This window comes from Centroberyx gerrardi, chromosome 12, assembly GCF_048128805.1.
Source record: "Centroberyx gerrardi isolate f3 chromosome 12, fCenGer3.hap1.cur.20231027, whole genome shotgun sequence".
NCBI lineage: Eukaryota > Metazoa > Chordata > Actinopteri > Beryciformes > Berycidae > Centroberyx > Centroberyx gerrardi.
Window position 1 is genome coordinate 1,349,341 of NC_136008.1, and position 17,984 is coordinate 1,367,324.

General features: G+C 42.0%; 1 protein-coding gene and 1 pseudogene across 1 annotated transcript in view; one reads left to right on the top strand and one right to left on the bottom strand.

Moving 5' to 3' along the window:
- LOC144541917 (uncharacterized) overlaps positions 1-10,546 on the top strand; it is a 46,726-nt pseudogene extending 36,180 nt beyond the window's left edge.
- Positions 10,547-12,162: 1,616 nt separating this feature from the next.
- Positions 12,163-17,984, bottom strand: part of cpne4a (copine IVa) — an 87,871-nt gene continuing 82,049 nt past the window's right edge. The window contains exon 14 of the mRNA XM_078287048.1: positions 12,163-14,993. Within this exon, the coding sequence (XP_078143174.1) occupies positions 14,862-14,993 (132 nt within the window). The 3' untranslated portion in view covers positions 12,163-14,861. The remainder of the gene's footprint in view (positions 14,994-17,984) is intronic.

The following is a 17,984-nucleotide window of genomic DNA, read 5'->3' on the forward strand; positions in this document are numbered from 1 at the left end:
GGATGACACTGAGGCATTTGTGCTCAAATGACGTATCGGGAGACGTCTGCACAAGCTGTCTCAAATACACACACACACACACACACACACATTGAGCTACAGTAGCTAATCAGGTTGACATTATAGTAAATTCCAGCGCTGTTTTGCTGCCAAAACGTCGATACCAAGAGCTGCAGCAGTTCCCCCAGGAGTTCGTTGTTTTTTGGGAGTCTTTAAAATCCCTCTAACAGGTGAGGATACCTCCTCACTCGTTCTGCCGGTCTCTCCTTAAAACCATCCATTACAATGTCACAATACTACTTTTACTTTTTTTATTCCCCTCGGCCAAAGCAAGTAGTTAGACAGCTGTTTCCATCTCCATGGCAACGATAGAACGCTCGGTCCAGCCAACCAATGAAAATGTAAGACAAATCAATGACGGCGTCTGCGACCTTGTGGAAGACACTGTCGGACGACACATACTTCTGTCTTTTACGTCATTTGTGTCTTAAGACACTGGACAGACACTTGTCTTATAACCATAAAACCTTTACAGCCTCCTGCTCGGGGCAGATAGGACAAGACTGCCTTCACACCGGGGGAAAAGCAAGGTGAAGGTTTTTATTTCTGCCTAAAACAAGTTAAATAAAACTATGTAGCCAGCTAACGTTAGCTAGCACACAAGCCGTGACCAAAGAATATGTAGCTGGCTGTCTAACTGATCTCTGTGTCCGTGACCACCGGCTAACAGCTAACAGCTAACAGCTAACATAGTCAGCAAACTGTTACACCTCAGCACCTGTCTCTTTCTATTTAACAGGAAAGTTAATAAATTGTGAATGAAATACTTACAAATAAAAAACATTTGTGTTAGCTAACATACCGTCACAGTCCTGCTTAACATTCATAACAGTTTCTGCCCTGAGAAGATGTTTCAATAAGCAAAACTCCTTCTGCATTCTAACTAGTCTCTCTCTCCATCCTCGGTTCTCTCTCCATCCTCGGTTCTCTCTCTCCATCCTCGGTTCTCTCTCTCCATCCTCAGTTCTCTCTCTCCATCCTCAGTTCTCTCTCTCCATCCTCGGTTCTCTCCATCCTCAGTTCTCTCTCTCCATCCTCAGTTCTCTCTCTCCATCCTCAGTTCTCTCTCTCCATCCTCAGTTCTCTCTCTCTCTTGTCCTTCAGCTGTAATTCTCTTTGTGTTGTAAACATCATTTCTATTTTGAATTAAAACAGAAGCTCTTTTCTCTTCTGTGACAAATCCAAACAAGTTGTAACAATATTATGGAGGATTTATGAATCCGGCTAATCCCATTCCCTGTTGTCTTTTGTGCTAAACTTGTACATTTCTGAGCGTATTGTGTTGACTCGTGTATTATGGGATGTAAAGATGCCTGTAAACAGATTAATGTGAGTAAGACTTTAAACCACAGACTGATCCGTCCTGTCTGCTGGAGGCTCAGGCTGCGTTCACACTGCAGGACTTCAGACTCTGCTCTCTGCTGCTCATATCTCACTGTTCTGGATTTACTGTAGGATGTAACCCGTATCCCATAATGATATGAACTGACAGAGTAACTGGTGATTACAAAAAAGTGGAATGGTGTTCTTTAACAAAAAGAAGGGAAATGCATTGTGTTTTGTTCATTTCTAAGGCTCTGCTGGGGAAATCAGTCTGTTATCTCTCTTCTTTACTCAGGTTTAAATGCAGTAACTATGGAACCAGGTCTCAGGAAAATCTAATTCTCTCCTAATCTTATGTAAATACGGAGCTCAGCAGAGATGTTTTTCGATATGCGACTTATAAAGGGATTGATTTGCAAAAGTCTTTGAAATTAGAATCCCTTGTTTCTTTAGAAAAGTTGAAATTCGTTGTTGAGTGTAACCATTTTGTCTGATTTGTCGTCGTTTGCTGATTGTTTGCTGTGTGACGATGTGTGAATGAACTTCTGTGTCTTTTTTTTTTATATCTGTATTGTTGTCAGCAGGTGAAAAAGAGATCCGGATCTCAATAAGACTTCCTGTTTAAATAAAGGAATAATAATAGTAAGGGTGCGCTCAGACGACACACATCAAGCGCGCTCCTTTCCACGGTCGTCTCTGCAGTCGTGTTCTCAGGGGAATAACAGAAACTGCTTCTACTTTTGTTTGTAGTGCGGAGCGTCATCCACAGCCGACCAATCGACAGCGACGACAAACACGACTGGCTGCAAAACAAACATGGAGGAAAAGCTCGTCCTTCGCCACAAGCGTTGTAAAAAGCGTGTGTTTCAATTTCAGTGATTAGCTAACGTATAGAAACATTGTAAACACTGAATGCAGACTGCAAGCTAGGTCATAATCACAATTATCACAATCACAGTTAACAATCACTATTATCATTTATATTCACACTAATACAATCAGCTTATGAAAAGCGAGTAATATCTGCTGCAGTTCATCAGACAAAAAAATCTAAATTCTCTGAAAGTTTTAACGGTGGCAAGACTGGAGACAGGTTGTGAGTCAGTGTGTCACCTGTCTTCTATTCTATTCTATTAATCGTTCAGGCCGGCTGTCTGCCTAATAGAATTAAGTCTGTCTGTTTCTATTCACAGCAGCTGATTGGCAGCAGCTGCTGCAGCTGAGAGACGTGAGCATGATGATGGAATGAATCACCTGTGAAATAAATGTTTTTTAATGAGGGAGTTTTGTTCCAGAACGTGCTGGAGAGTGAGTTTTCAAACCTCCACACATATATTATGGTCTGTTTGTGCTTTCAGGCCAAAATATTTCACCATTATATTTCCCATTTAACATCACACTTAACGTCAAAACATCAGAACTAAAACATCATAACTTTCAAGAAACATCTTCATGTGGTAATGATTCATTGGTGTAAAAATGATGCATGTAGCAGCTGTAAGTGTGATGCTGCTGTTAGAGAAGTGTGAGGTGAAGCAACAAAACCCCAGGAGGTGAAATCCTCTCTCCTCTCTCCTCTCTCGGCGAAGTGTTTCTCTGCAGTTTGTCACATCTGAAAACCGCCGGCGCTTCACATTTCGACTCGCACGCCACAACAAGCCGCTCCGGGTTTCACCGACACGTCGTCTCGTGTTCGGCGTGGCGGCGGCGGCGTGTCAGGCGCGCGGCGTCACACCGCAGAGCTTTTGTTTTCCTGTCGGAGTTAATCGCCCCCCCCCCCCTCGGCTGCTCGCCGCCCGCGCCGCCTCCCCGCCGCGCGGCGCGCCGCTCGGGTCGACGCTGCGGTTTCACCGGCGGAGGAGCGTCAACACGCCGAGCCGGGGGGCGTTTGATCGGAGGATAATTGCTGCTGCTGTCGGCGTTTGGGGAATCGCACCGCGGCTGTTAGGACAGCTGGGGAAATAATAATCCTTAATTTTCCTGTTTGTTTACGCGGGAACGTTTGCTGAGTAAACAAGTCCTGCTTCACTTTACTGCACTTTGTTCACACTGGGAGACGACCAGCACAACCGGTCTGATACTGGTGGAGACTGAGCAGCTTCACAGGAGCGCGGACCGGCCTCCACATCAACACCTGCAAAACTCAGGTGATGTTCATAAACACCTCACCCCCAGCACCAGTTTTAAAGATCCACATCATGTAAACAGGACTCCCTCTCCTCTGTGATGATAAAGGAGTTGGATGTGTATCTAAACATGGTGAAAGCATCAAAACTAAATCCACACAATCCATATTAGAAAAGCGAGCCTCTAAACGAGCCGTTTGGACTTCCGTAACTTTGCGGCGTCACAAAGGTTCGCTCATTATCATTTCTGTAAGAAATAATAGACTAACAAAGTGTTTTTTTCAAAGCGGTCGAGCGGTCGTCATCGTTTATTACCGGAGAGTTTTCCCTACCTGTAGCCGCCGGGCCGCGGCGTCTCACGTTTCGCTCTCGAAACGGTTAGCCGATCGGAACGGAGGGTCGTTAATATTAATGAGCCTTAAAGACACGGAGACAGAAACGGCCTGTTCTTGGTAAGGCTCAGAGAGATGCTGGAAAATGAACGTGGAGAAATGGATTGAGAGTGTTTTTGGTTCATGACACCACACACACAGCTTTGAATGGACAGAAAGACACAAAATAAAACACTGGGAATATATGAGAATATGGGACCTTTAATAAATGGTGACCCACTTGGGTTTGTGGAGGATTTCACCTGCAGGCGGCCTCATCAGCAAGGCCAGCGGGACTCAGAAAGACATAAAGGCAAGATTGGGATTTCCAACTCGTAAAAACTAAAAACGCTCTCTTCCTGGTTGCAGTCGGATGAGAATCCAGGAAGAGAGCGGATGTAGTTTCTCAGCACGTATTAGTGAGGACCAATATATGGAGATAAGGTTAAAAAATGGCTCCTTTAAAAAAAAAAGTGTTCCTTTAAGGTAAGGTTACTGGAGCATCGGAGGTTTAAGTCACAAAGAAATGAAAAATGACTTTATCACCTTGTTAATTCTCCATGTCATAACTTCATGGTGTACCAGACAGTGACATAAAAATTACAATCAATAAAACCATTTTCTTGTTCAATTTCCAGCTTGTATGAAGGAAGTTTTAAGTTTTTCTTATTTAACCGACCAAAGCCTTTCCCAAACCTTAACCAAGTTGTTTTATTTGTCAGAACTGAATCCTTAGCCAACCTGCAGCTGAAAATGTCCAGTTCATGTTTTCATCACAGAATCCAGTTCATGGTGGAGGAACGTCATTTTCACATCAATTATCATCATCATTTAATTATGTCCACAGCAGGTAAATCTGTGTTCAGTTTGTTTTCTCATTTCAATCCTTTATTTTATTTTTTATAAAATCATGTTTCATTTAATCAGAATCTGCTGGGAAATGAAGAGAAGAGGATCAGCGTCTCTGCTTTCATGTAACTTTACAAACTGGTTTTCCCTCTTCAGTCCTGTTGTTGTTGTTGTTGTTGTTTGTTTTCTGTTCAGTCGGCAAATTCAGCAAATTAAGACGAGCTGCCTCCTTTGTTCTGTGATTCTTTCTTCCTGTTGAACGTCTCTTCTTCTCCTCCTCTATTTGCTCTAATTTGATCTCATCTAAATAATGACAAAAAAATTGCCTCCCTCCGCTCTCTTAGCTCTTATTTTTATTTCTTTTCTGGAACAGTCAGACTCCTGCAGCTCAAAGCCTTCACACTGCTTAATATCTGCCTCTCATGTTGCTGATCCAGGACCTGAAGCTGATTCTACAATCCTCTGTTCTCTAGTCTTCAAGTCTCTAAAGCTTTTCTTGATAAAATCATCAGGTGAACGACTAAAATATAAATGAAAACGTCCTGACTGTTAGTTAGAATCAGGGATGTAATGGAGTGTCACCTAAACTCACTTTACCTATCTTTATTTGTGTTTAGGCATAAACATAAATCTTATAAATCTTTATATAATATATAATGATATGGAGTCTACATCATATATGATTTGAAGCTTTTTCTACTGTTGCACTCACTGAAAGTCTTTCTGGATAAGAGAAACAGATAAATGACAAATGTTAAATGAACAGCAGATTAATTTCAGTCATCCAGGCAGTAAAATGTCAAAATAAAAAAATAGAAACAGTCCTGGACTCAATCCTCCAACTCTTCATTTTAAGTCCAGTGGATTTTGTTTGTTTATTTATTTTTTTTTTTGGATGATGGTAAATGAAAACTTTCTGCTGGTTAGAATCAGGGATGTAATGGAGTCTAATCTAAACTCACTTTACTCTTCTTTTTAGGTGGAATAACTCTTTATAATATCAATAATATTGAATCTAAATCATTTTAAATACTGTCAAACCAACAGTGTCACAACATTTCCAGTTCAGATCAGGTCCTTACAGAAAAACCACATGTACTTCCCATGTGATAACGTGATTACATGTAATCAGGTCATCACATGTTATCACATGTTATAACATGTGATAACATGTGGAGCACCTGCAAATGTTCCAGAACCACATGTGGTTTCACACGGGATTTTCCAATTCATGTGGTTTTTCCGGATTCTGGTCCAACAGCAGGAACTGGACTGGACATTTCCACCTGTTGGTCACATGACCAGGTTAGCTAACGCTTCAGTTCAGCAGCTGAACAGTGGAGGAGAGGAGGAGAAGAGGAGGAGGAAGAGAGGAGGAGGAGAGGAGGAGGAGAGGAGGAGGAACAGAGGAGGAGGAGGAGAGGAGAGGAGGAGAAGAGGAGGAGGAAGAGAGGAGGAGAAGAGGAGGAGAGGAGGAGGAACAGAGGAGGAGGAGGAGAGGAGAGGAGGAGAGGAGGAGGAGGAAGAGAGGAGGAGAAGACGAGGAGAGGAGGAGGAGAGGAGGAGGAACAGAGGAGGAGAAGAGGAGGAACAGAGGAGGAGAGGAGAGGAGGAGGAGGAACAGAGGAGGAGAAGACGAGGAGAGGAGGAGGAGAGGAGGAGGAACAGAGGAGGAGAGGAGAGGAGGAGAGAAGAGTTTGAAGCTGAAAGTCTGATTCTCTCCATCTTCTCTGCCTCCGTCTTCTGCATCAAAGCTGTTTTTCATTCCCCTCCTCCTCCTCCTCCTCCTCCTCCTCCTCCTCCTTCATGCTTTTTGTTGTCGTTCCATCATTTTCCTGCTTATTGAGCTTTGAAGTCTTTTATTTTCCGTCGGGGAGATTTGGGTGATTTTCTGAAATGATTGTGTGATGTTTTCATAAACCCTGCAGGTTTCTTTCATCTCCCGCAATGAGTTGTTTTTTTTCTTTTCTTTCATCGTTTTATCATTCAGTTTATTAGTGTGATCTCTGCTATGATGCTGTGTTCAAAAGTTCAGATAAATACATAACATGCAGGACATCTGACATGTTTATTCTATCTAAAGGTAAAAAAAATATAAACGTTAAATACATTATGTACCATTTTTATTTATTTAATATATATATATATATATATATATTTTCCCTTCTACATGTTTTTTCTCTATTTCATGTTTTTTTTCTTCTTTTTTTCTTAATTTATTATTGTTAGACTAGAAAAAGAGACGAACTTCCACCTGCAGGAATCCTTCAGCTTCACATCAGTCTCTGAGTCTGAACCTGCTGCTCTTCTCTGTCAGAGGGTTTTTGTTGCAGGATTACAGCTGAACCGACTCTGACAGCAAGACGGACGCTCCAGACACAGAGCAGCGTTTTATTTTCTTTATGTTTCCTCTGTTTCTCTATAGGAGGAACCACAGAGCCACAGAGCCAGAGAGCCAGTGGACGGTTTGTTCTGTCTTAATATTTGACCGGCTTCACTACCTGCTGATCAGAGGGAACAGAACAAACAGAGCTGATTGGTTTTCTGCAAATAAATACGCCCGCCGTGCATTGTGGGATTACTGTGAAAAGAGCTTTTTCTTCGGTGCGTGAAAAGCCGGTCGTGAAAAAACAAACAGAGCCGAGTCGTTTTTCTGATTCTGTTCTTCATTTCCTGTGACAGACTGACTCCAGACTGACTGACTGAGACCTGCAGCTAAGAAGCTGCAGGTCCTAAAGAAGCATCACAGTGAAGAAGAGTGGTAAATAACAAGCCATCATCATCAGGAAAACTACAGAGAATAAGAAGAAAAATCTATAATATTTTCAGAAAACAGCTTTGTGTTCAGGTCTCTCTGCCAGAGGTCAGTCAGACTCGAGTCACAGTTTTAACTGCTTGAGACTTGACTTGATGCATGAAGAGAAGACTTGAGACTTGACTTGGGTTCTGGTGACTTGGGACTTGACTCTGACTTGTACTTTGATGACTTGAAAAGGTTTCTAAAGTCTTGACTTGAGATCTTGTGTTTGTGTAAATGACTTAGATTGAAAGTGATGAGATTTGTTCCAGCGGACGACTGAATTTAAATTCTGTTTTCTGAATTTGTATGGAATGATTGAATTTATTGAAGTTGAAACTGATTATAGAAATCAAACTCATGATGCTCTTACCAAGTTTTTATCCTATTAAAACCATATTGCATTGAAAAGTCCTGGATATTTAGTTTTCTTTAAGATATTAAATTGATACTGGACTCTTGATTTGTTCTGACTTGACTTGCTGTTCTACATTTAGACTTGAGACTTGACATTAATGACATGGACTGGACTTGGACCTGACTTGGTAATCTACATTTAGAGTTGGGACTTGACTTGAGACTTGAGACTGACTCGGGACTCGAGCAAAGTTGACTTGGTCACAGCTCCGCTCTCTGCTGTGGTTTCCGGTCTTTTAGCGCAAATTTTCGAGTTTCCTGCTGAAAGGCGAAGCGATGTGACATCACACAAACTTCAGAAGCTAAAAATTATATTTCATAAATAAAAGACTGTACATCCAGATTTGGCCACGAGTGCCTTACATCAGTTTAAACCTTTATTGAACAACTGAATAAATAAAATGAGACTCAGTCTGGGGATTCGAACCTGCAACCTTCTGGTCACAAGCCAGACTCTGATACAGAAAACACTGCAAGACCAAAACCTGCTGGAACAGATGGAACAGACTGGTTTGCACACACACACACACACACACACACACACACAACTTACACACACAGGCAGGCAGACACACACAAACACACAGAAAGAGAGATGTGAATACACAAACACGCGCACATATACACACAAACACAAACGCACAGAAAGAGATGTATGAACACACACCTGCAAATACACACATGCATGCAGCCACGCATACATAAACAAACAAACAGAAAGATGTATGAATGCACACACACGCATAAACACGCACACATACACTTGCAAACACACATGCATGCAGGTATACACACACAAATAGGAAAAAATGTATAAACATATACAAGCACACACAAATGTGCATCACACACACACACACACACACACACATTCACAGAAAGAGAGAAAAACAGATATATGAACACACACAAATGTAGAAACGCACACACACACACACACACACACCAGGTCTGACAGCATACACACATTATGATTCCAGTGAGCTGCTCTGCTTGGTTTGAACATCTCTCTTCCAGTGGCATTTTCTGGAACACACACACACTCACACACACACACACACACTCACACACACACACACAGCAGGTTTCAAGGCAGGTACACAATAATAATACAAGAAGACTCTGTCCATTATGATTCCACTGAGCCGCTCTGTACAGCCTGAACAATCCTCTGTCTACAGGTGGCATTTCCTGATATAAACACACACACACACACACACACACACACACACTGCTAACAACAGTTCATTATTTGCCCGGACACAATTACTCGAAATGCCAACAGCTCCGCTCAGTAATGAGATGTCACCAGTCCCATCAGTCAGCACAACACACACACACACACACACATACACACACACACACACACACTAATAGATCGTTCGATTCTTTTCGATACGGTTTCAAGGCCTCTCACTCTGAGACTGCTCTCCCTGCTGTCACAGAGACCTGCACACTGCCAGGCTTCATCCCTCTCCTCTGTCCCGGTCCTCCTTGACTCGTCTGCTGGTTTTGATACAGCTGACACCAAATCCTTCTCTCCATCCTCTCTGAACTGGGAATCACTGGATCTGCACACTCCTGGTTCCCATCCTATCTGGCTCACCGCTCATACCAGGTCTCATGGAGGGGATCTCTGTCCAGACCCTGCACTCTTAGCACCGGTGTCCCTCAGGGCTCAGTCCTGGGGCCCATGCTATTCTCTCTCTATACTAAATCCCTCGGCCATGTGATCTCCTCTCATGGCTTCTCCTGTCACTGTTCTGCTGACGACACTCAGCTCTCCCTCTCCTCCCCCCCTCAGATACAGAAGCTGATGGAGCATCTCCGCATGTCTCAGAGACATCAGTGCTTGGATGTCTGTTCACCTTAAGCTCAATCTTGATAAGACGGAGCTACTCTTTCTCCCAGGGAAAGAGGAAAGATGCCCTCTCACAGACCTCCATCACCATGACAACACTGTGTTTCCCTCTCAGACTGCCAAGAACCTCGGGGTGATCCTGGACCAGCAGCTGACGACCCGCTCCTGCAGGTTCTCCCTCTACAACATCCACAAAATTCGCCCGTTCCTTACGAGGGAAGCGTCTCAGCTCCTGGTCCAGGCTCTTGTCATCTCTCTCCTGGACTCCTGCAACGTTCTTCTGGCCAGGCGACCCTCTGCCTTCAGACCTTTACAGCCAATCAGAACGCTGCAGTCCGTCTGGTGTTCAACCAACCAAAACTCTCTCACGTCACTCCCCTCTTCCGGTCGCTTCACTGGCTTCCCATCTCTACTGCATCAGATTCAAGACCCTGGTCCTCTCCTACAGGGCAGAACATCAGACAGCCTCCCTATCTGCAGTCTCTGGTCAGGTTCAGACCCCGCCTCCCTCCCTCCGCTCCTCCGCCCTCGCAGGTCGCCTCGCCCCTCCATCACTACGTGGGCTCAGAAGTCGCTCATCCCGGTCGCGACTCTTCTCATCCTTGGCGCCACAACGGTGAAACGAGCTCCGCCCCCTTCTGTCAGAACGGCCGAATCGATGCCCATCTTTCGACGGAGACTAAAGACACATCTCTTCAGTTATGTTACTATGTTACTTATTCCTATTAAAAGGCTTAGCTGATGAAGACTGTGATGTACAGTTGGTTTCACTACTGTTTACAAAATGCACTTATTGTAAGTCGCTTTGGACAAAAGGGTCTGCTAAATAACATAATTTAATGTAATGTAATGTACTTTATGAATCCAGTTTGGCCTGTAAAAATCAAGTACTTTATATTAGTAGCCTAATTCAAAAGAGAAATGCCTCCTTTTGACACAATAAAGTGTTGAGAGTATAAAGAGTTGAGAGTATAATATGAGTCTGTCTATAGACGCTTTCAGGTGGCGGCCATCTTGGAGGTTTTCAGCTCTGTGAACAGCTGAGTGTGTTTCTATCCGTCTCAACAGAATTGAACAGACGGTTAAACCTGCAGTAAGCGATTTCAGACCCTGTAACCAATCCTGAAACGAACGTGTGCTATGAGCTTTCTATGAGACGTGATGATATAAACCAACAGCCACACACGCGGGCCAGCTGTGTTGCTGTTTTTTTAAACTAGCTTGTCTCCTAGCGAACGAGTAAACTTGTTAAACTAGTAAACTTGTTAAACTGGTAAACTTGTTAAACTTGTTAAACTAGTAAAGTTGTTAAACTGGTAAACTTGTTAAACTAGTAAACTTGCTACCTGCCTCTTCACTCGTTATTGTGGTACATGTGACCTTCAGCAGGAGAAAGATCTGTGGAAACCGGTGACACTTCTCCATAAGTACGTTTAGCTTAGCTGTTAGCCTTTATGCACGGACTCTAGCTAGGTTTGTCCTTTGGAGCCTCCATAGTCCAGCAGCTTTGCTGTGGTTTATTTACAAGTGTGTTGCGGTTTCTGTCACCCTCTAGTGGTCGGAAAATCGCTTAGTGCAGCTTTAATTTCTGTCTGTTTCTGACTGAACTGATCATTTCATCACTGATCCGTCTGATTGATTTAGTGTTTAGATAATGTCAGCTTGTTAGCTAGCTAACCATAGTATCTGGTCAGCTAACATCACTGTCTTGTTGTTAACACATCTGATTAGCACACTAGCTAACGTATCTAGCAGCAGCTAGCGTTAGCGTGTTCACATTAACATCAGTGTGTTTGCCGGCTAGTTAGCTAGCTAACAGTTTGTTCAGGTTAACTGAGCTGACTCTTCTCAAGCTACAACTCAGAGTGTTTTGGAGTAGAGACTAGGGCTAAAGACAAGACAGTTTACTGTGTCACAGTAACCAAATCCACCTTATCACACTATTCACTTTTACTGAGAACGTTACTGAATGGATCTACAGCCACACCACAACAAGCTGACTCAGCTGCTCTCTGCTTCTAGCTGCTTCATACAGATTTACACTTTATTAACTAACACACAGTTCTACAGATTTACACTTTATTAACTAACACACAGTTCTACAGATTTACACTTTATTAACTAACACACAGTTCTACAGATTTACACTTTATTTGAGAACATCTGTGATGGATCCACATGTGGCTGATTTGTGCCTCTATATGTAAACTGATATGTAAAGTCAGTGTGTTACTGTTTTGTGGAAGTTGTCAGTATTTCTCTGCACCAACGTCACCAAAACAAATTCCTTGATCTTGAGACATTTATGGCGTCTGCTGCATCTTTACCGCCTTCAACATTCGACACAGAGTCACCAAGTTATTGATAAACCTTTTATTATTATAAGTCAGTTTGTCATTGTTTTGCACACAATACTGCATGGTTACACAACGATAACTCATGTGACCTAGGCCGAATACTTGCCGTTCTCCTTTTCTCTCTTTGTATGGGAGAGAAAATCAAACTCAGTTCACATTAACAGTTCAGTGTTGCCTTGTAAACATACTCAGATTGTAGGACATGAATTATACCTTTTTCTTTATTTCAGTTTGGGTTTTTTGTATTTGATATATTTCTTTGTCATGCAGATTTAAACCAACCTGATCTCACACAAATACGTGAAACAAACACGACTTGTTGACACCAAATTAAGTATTAAAATTCTGTTTTCCCAGCAGGAAACGGAGTTCAATTCCCAGCTTACGAAGGAAATGATGAGTCAATACGAGTCAAATTTTGTTTTTTAGCAAAAGTTTTTAACCGAGTTGATTTAGTTTCCTAAAGTTAACCGTTAGCCAACCTTTAGCTGAAAATGTTGTGTCCAGTTCATGTTTTTGTCCAGTTCGTTGTGGAGGATCGTAATTTTCACAGAGTTTGTGCTCATTTCACAACTTTTTATGAGATCATGTTGAAACTGTCAGAGTTTTGTTAAAGGCTTCATGTCGTCTATAAATCTAGTTTGTAAAAGTCACTGTTATTTGAAGTCTATCAACTGCCTTAACTTATCTTTTGACTCATTAGTTTCCTCTATAGCACACTGTAACTTTGTTATGAAATGTGCTTTACAAGTATAATAATAATAATAATAAGTAACTTTTCCAAACCACAAAGGCCCGAACGCACTGGACGCGACTTTGACGTTTCTCTGGTTCACCGCAGGCGGAGACACGGAGGCTCTGATGTGGTTCATATGTTTTATCGTGACATAAACTCTATAACCTGTCTAGTGTCTCTATTCTATAAAACTTTACAAACTACCCGACTTGACGAGCTGCCAAAGGGTGCTAACTAACTAAATCCATAAACACCCTGTAATATATGACTGCAAATTAGAAATTAATACAAAAAATACACATCATAACACGGACATGCCTATTTAGATAATTACAAAGTCGAGAATATCGCCTGCTGGCAGAAAAATCATTATTTTATCTTTTTTCAGGAAAACCCGCCTGCTGCTTTCTGTTGACGCTCCCAAAATCCAACCAAGTTCAGATCGATGCGTTGAGGCAGTTTGACAGTTGAAAACAGTTTTGTGTGTTTTGAAAAGGCGTCTGACGCTTCCAGTGCGTTTCTGGCTTCAGGTTCACTGGTAAATTCAGCATAAATCTGATCCACCAAGCAGAATTTATAATAATAAAATACCAACTTTTAAAATTGATTCACAAAGCTCACTCTCACCCTCCAAAGTTTATTTTGGTGGACGAAGACTTTAGGAATAACAGGCAAACCAGTTCTCAGTGTTACAATAATTAAAAATAAAAATAAAACCAGTACAACCAAATAAATGAACCAGCTGGACAAAGGTAGAAAGAGAGATTGGCAGGTATTGGGGCTATAAATTACCATAATCTATCACCATAATCTAGAAACCTCGCCGAAGATAGTCAAGATACTCAGGTTGTGCTTTTAAATCTACTCACACATTTTCCTTTACATGTGAACATGCTTTGGAGTAGAACGTCCCCTGCGTCGGGTATACTGTAAACGTCATTATTACTCATATTATTCACTACCAGGAAACAGAAACCGCGGACGAGGCGTCCGGCGGGGGTTTGCATGCAAAACAACAGTTCATGCATCTGCCTCGCCTTAGAAAAGAACTGTAGAGGATGCAGACGTCTCTAGAAGGCAGCGCGCTTGTTCGTCTGGCAGAGATCCAAAATGCTTTACAACGTACGAACCTTTACGAAATTTTGCAAAATCGCGACAAACTCTTTATAAAAACAAACGGGGCGCGGGGAGGAGGGGGGAGGGGGTTCATACATTCCTTGATCGGCTGTCCCCGGCCGTCATGCTCGTCTGCGGGGAAGCAGCGTTGGGTCGGTCGTTTCGTGTGTTTGTGGTTTTTGACGTCTGTAAAAACGCTCTGAACGGCACGATCTCGTCACGGATGCAAGCCGCTGTCGGCTCCGCATGCACAGCGGACGCTAAAGGAGCTGCGTGGAGCATTTTGAAACGTGATGCCTTCGAATAATTACAAAACAAATGAGACTGAGGTGGAGACGATCGGTCTCCTCTATCTCACAGCAGTAGTATTGTTAGTGCTAGTGTTTCTCCACATTAAGACTACATTTCCCATCAGCCCCGTTGCTTCCTGCCCCCCTTCCTCCCTGAAGAGGATCAACATGTTGGAAGTGATTTCTCCATCTTCCTTTCCCTCCTTCCACCATCTGCTGCCAGAAACTCTTTCAGCTTTAGCTCCGTTTGCTCTGGAAGAACAGAAGAAGAACCTCTTCCTGTTTTGTGCCGTAAAGCGATCCAGCAGATTTCCCTCCAGATCCACCAGGTGGAGAAACTATGGAGGATGCAGAGTAGAGGGTGTCGTCTTCTCTGCAATGATCGTGTGTGTTTACAGCAGTTATACTAACGTCTCTAAATGAATGTGCGAATGATTTATCGATGTTAAAATGCTTCACGTAGCGCCTTTAACATCCGCATAAACGAACAACAGAAAACAGTAAACATGTTTCAGAGTCCAGTTGAAGCGTGCGGTGCGGTGCGGTGCGGCCCGGCGCTCAGGGGCCGAACGGCCTGGAAGACTGGTACTCGCTGGGCACTTTGGGCTTGATGCCCTTGCTGTTGTAGTAGTCAACCACCTGGTTGGGCACTTCTGCTAGCACACTCTTAGCCAGAGCAGCTGGAGACGCCTGGAGGAGAGAGAGAGACAGCTGCAGGTTCTTTACCTTCATATGGTTCATACACACTGACACATACTGACACACACCTACATACACTGCCAGTCAAAGGTTTGGACACGCCACATTTTTCTTTATTTGTACTATTTTCCATATTTTTAGAATAATAGTAAAGACATCAGAACTATGAAATAACACAAATGGAATTATGCAGCGACCACAAAAGTGTTAAACAATCAAAACTACCATATTTCCTCTAATATTGGCCCGGGCCTTTATTTACCTCAACTGCAGAGGGTACCAGGCCTTTATTGGAAGCAGGCTTACATTAGAGACAGGCCTTTATTTCTAATTCCCTCTGTTTGATAGTATGAAGCCTGCTTGTTTTCTGATCTGCTTCTGTTGGGGTACGTTAGGTAGCCGTTTTTTTGTTACTGTAATGCATTACGATAATTACGGTAATCGACGACGGCACGCTCCAGAGACTTCCGCCGGCCGAGCCGTCTTGTGGCACTTGTACGTTACTACAAACTACAGTTACATTATATAACTACAAACTACAGTTACATTATATAACAGGCAGCAGGAGTTTACTGGTATCCACCGTTGTTTTTTCCTTTGTTTTTTTCCCCGGCCTGTATTTGGGGCCGGCCTTTATTTGTTCGTGTCGACCACGGCCCCGGCCATTATCGGAGACTCAGAAACTATTTTAATTGACTACCGGCCACTATTAGAGGAAATACGGTATATTATATTTTAGATTCTTTGCCTTGATGGAAAGGCAAAGGCTTTGGAAAGAAATTCATACATAGGATCAACTTCACTATTTATATTTGTCTAAGAAACTCATTTCAAGAATTTAAGCAGAAACCTTTAGATCAAAATGCTTTAAGAGAATGAAACACAGAACATTCAGTCAGGTGTCCAGACTGGTGACTGTAGATTATACAGTATAAACACACATAGACACACAGCAGGGTTTGGTCCATTGATAAACCGATCTGAGAATGCATGATGAATTTCAATTCAAAGAACTGAAAGAATCACTCAGCAACAACCAGGGTGTGATATCTTGAAAAGGCACAAAGGGAAATGTTCTGGATTTGGTCCCTAAAGACAATCATCCCCAAGGGACTAAATGATGATTTTAACCTCAAGTGCTTTCTATAAATAACTGTACTACCACTAATGATGTAAACCTTTAACTGCAGAGAACTGTTTGGTGTGATCTTTGACCTTTGGCTTCAGAAGTTTTTAGGCTTTGTGATGTTATGATAATAATAATGATACTTTATTTATATAGCACTTTTCAATAAATGCAAATAATTGATAAATGCAAAGTGAAGATAAAACATAAAACCATGGTCAGACCGAGTTCATCAGATAAAATATCATGATGCCACTCACTTAATGGGATTGGTTCCCAGTTAATTGTCATGATTTCATTCACCTGTTGAGAATACTGAGGCGTGACCTTGTTATGTGTGTTTGCTGATGAGGCTGCACAACGCCTCAGCATTGTTGTGTGAGCCAATAAGTTCAAGTGAAAAGTGAAACTCTGCCATTCTGCTTTTATTTTTGGATGTTCTACTTTCTTCGTCTGAAGTTGAGTGTTTTTGATGAAGCGCTCCAATCAAGTCTATTTTGGTTGATGCCACTTCTGCCTCCACTCAGACAAATTACAGAGTGTCATTCCAAGATAAGATATCCACCGTTCGAAGAAAATTATATCTTCTCTTCCAAAATAGTTGCTGGCATGAAAGTAAGACGGCTCAAAACTTAAATATGAAACTATGATGTGCTTTAACACCTTTGCTTATGAATTAGTTCTGTGTTTGAGTTTGGACACATTTCTGTTTCTGAAATATTGACTGAGGACTTGTAACATTTTGGAATTAAACTCTTCAAATATATGTACATAAATACATACTGTGTGTGTGTGTGTATATATATATATATATATACATATACATACAGTACTCCAGATTTAGTGGTGTTTGTAATACATACAGTAGCCTATGTTGTTATTTTACTGGATCTGCTGTACTGTGTACGGTGGACTAAACTTCAAACGGTCCTTTGGGGAAAAGGAAGACAGAAGTAATAATTGTCTGAGGAAGTGTCAATCAACCCTCGCTCTGCTTTGCTCTCCTGCTGTCAGATGAAAATTGTTTCTTTTGGGGCCAAAAACAGAAAACCTGAATCATCAGAGAGATTAAACCCAGGCGGGAAAATAAGGGTCTGAATGAGATTTTGTGACTCAGAACCACCAAGATAAATCTCCAGTGTTCAGCTGTTAAGACTGAAAATGCTTTTGAGTAAAATAAAAACTTTCCCACTGAAGATCGGACGGCAGATTGCCTCCCAATCTTCCTTCTGAAACTGAAAACTAATTTCTTCAACAACTTCACATCTTCCTCTCCCATGTCTTCCTCCTCTACTTGCTACATCATCTTATCTTGAAGTTTAACAAATCCTTTCTGCCTCTCCTAGTTTATTTCTTTGTTTTTCGTGACCTGAAACCTGTTTCAAAACCTGTTGCTTGTGGAGGTGTGACCGAGTCCGCTTCGCTCGAGTCCCAAGTCAAGTCTCAAGTCTTGAGGCTCAAGTCTCAAGTCAAGTCCAAGTCTAAATGTAGATTTCCAAGTCAAGTCCATGTCATTAATGTCAAGTCTCAAGTCTAAATGTAGAACAGCAAGTCAAGTCAGAACAAATCAAGAGTCCAGTATCAATTTAATATCTTAAAGAAAACTAAATATCTAGGACTTTTCAATGCAATATGGTTTTAATAGGATAAAAACTTGGTAAGAGCATCATGAGTTTGATTTCTATAATCAGTTTCAACTTCAATAAATTCAATCATTCCATACAAATTCAGAAAACAGAATTTAAATTCAGTCGTCCGCTGGAACAAATCTCATCACTTTCAATCTAAGTCATTTACACAAACACAAGATCTCAAGTCAAGACTTTAGAAACCTTTTCAAGTCATCAAAGTACAAG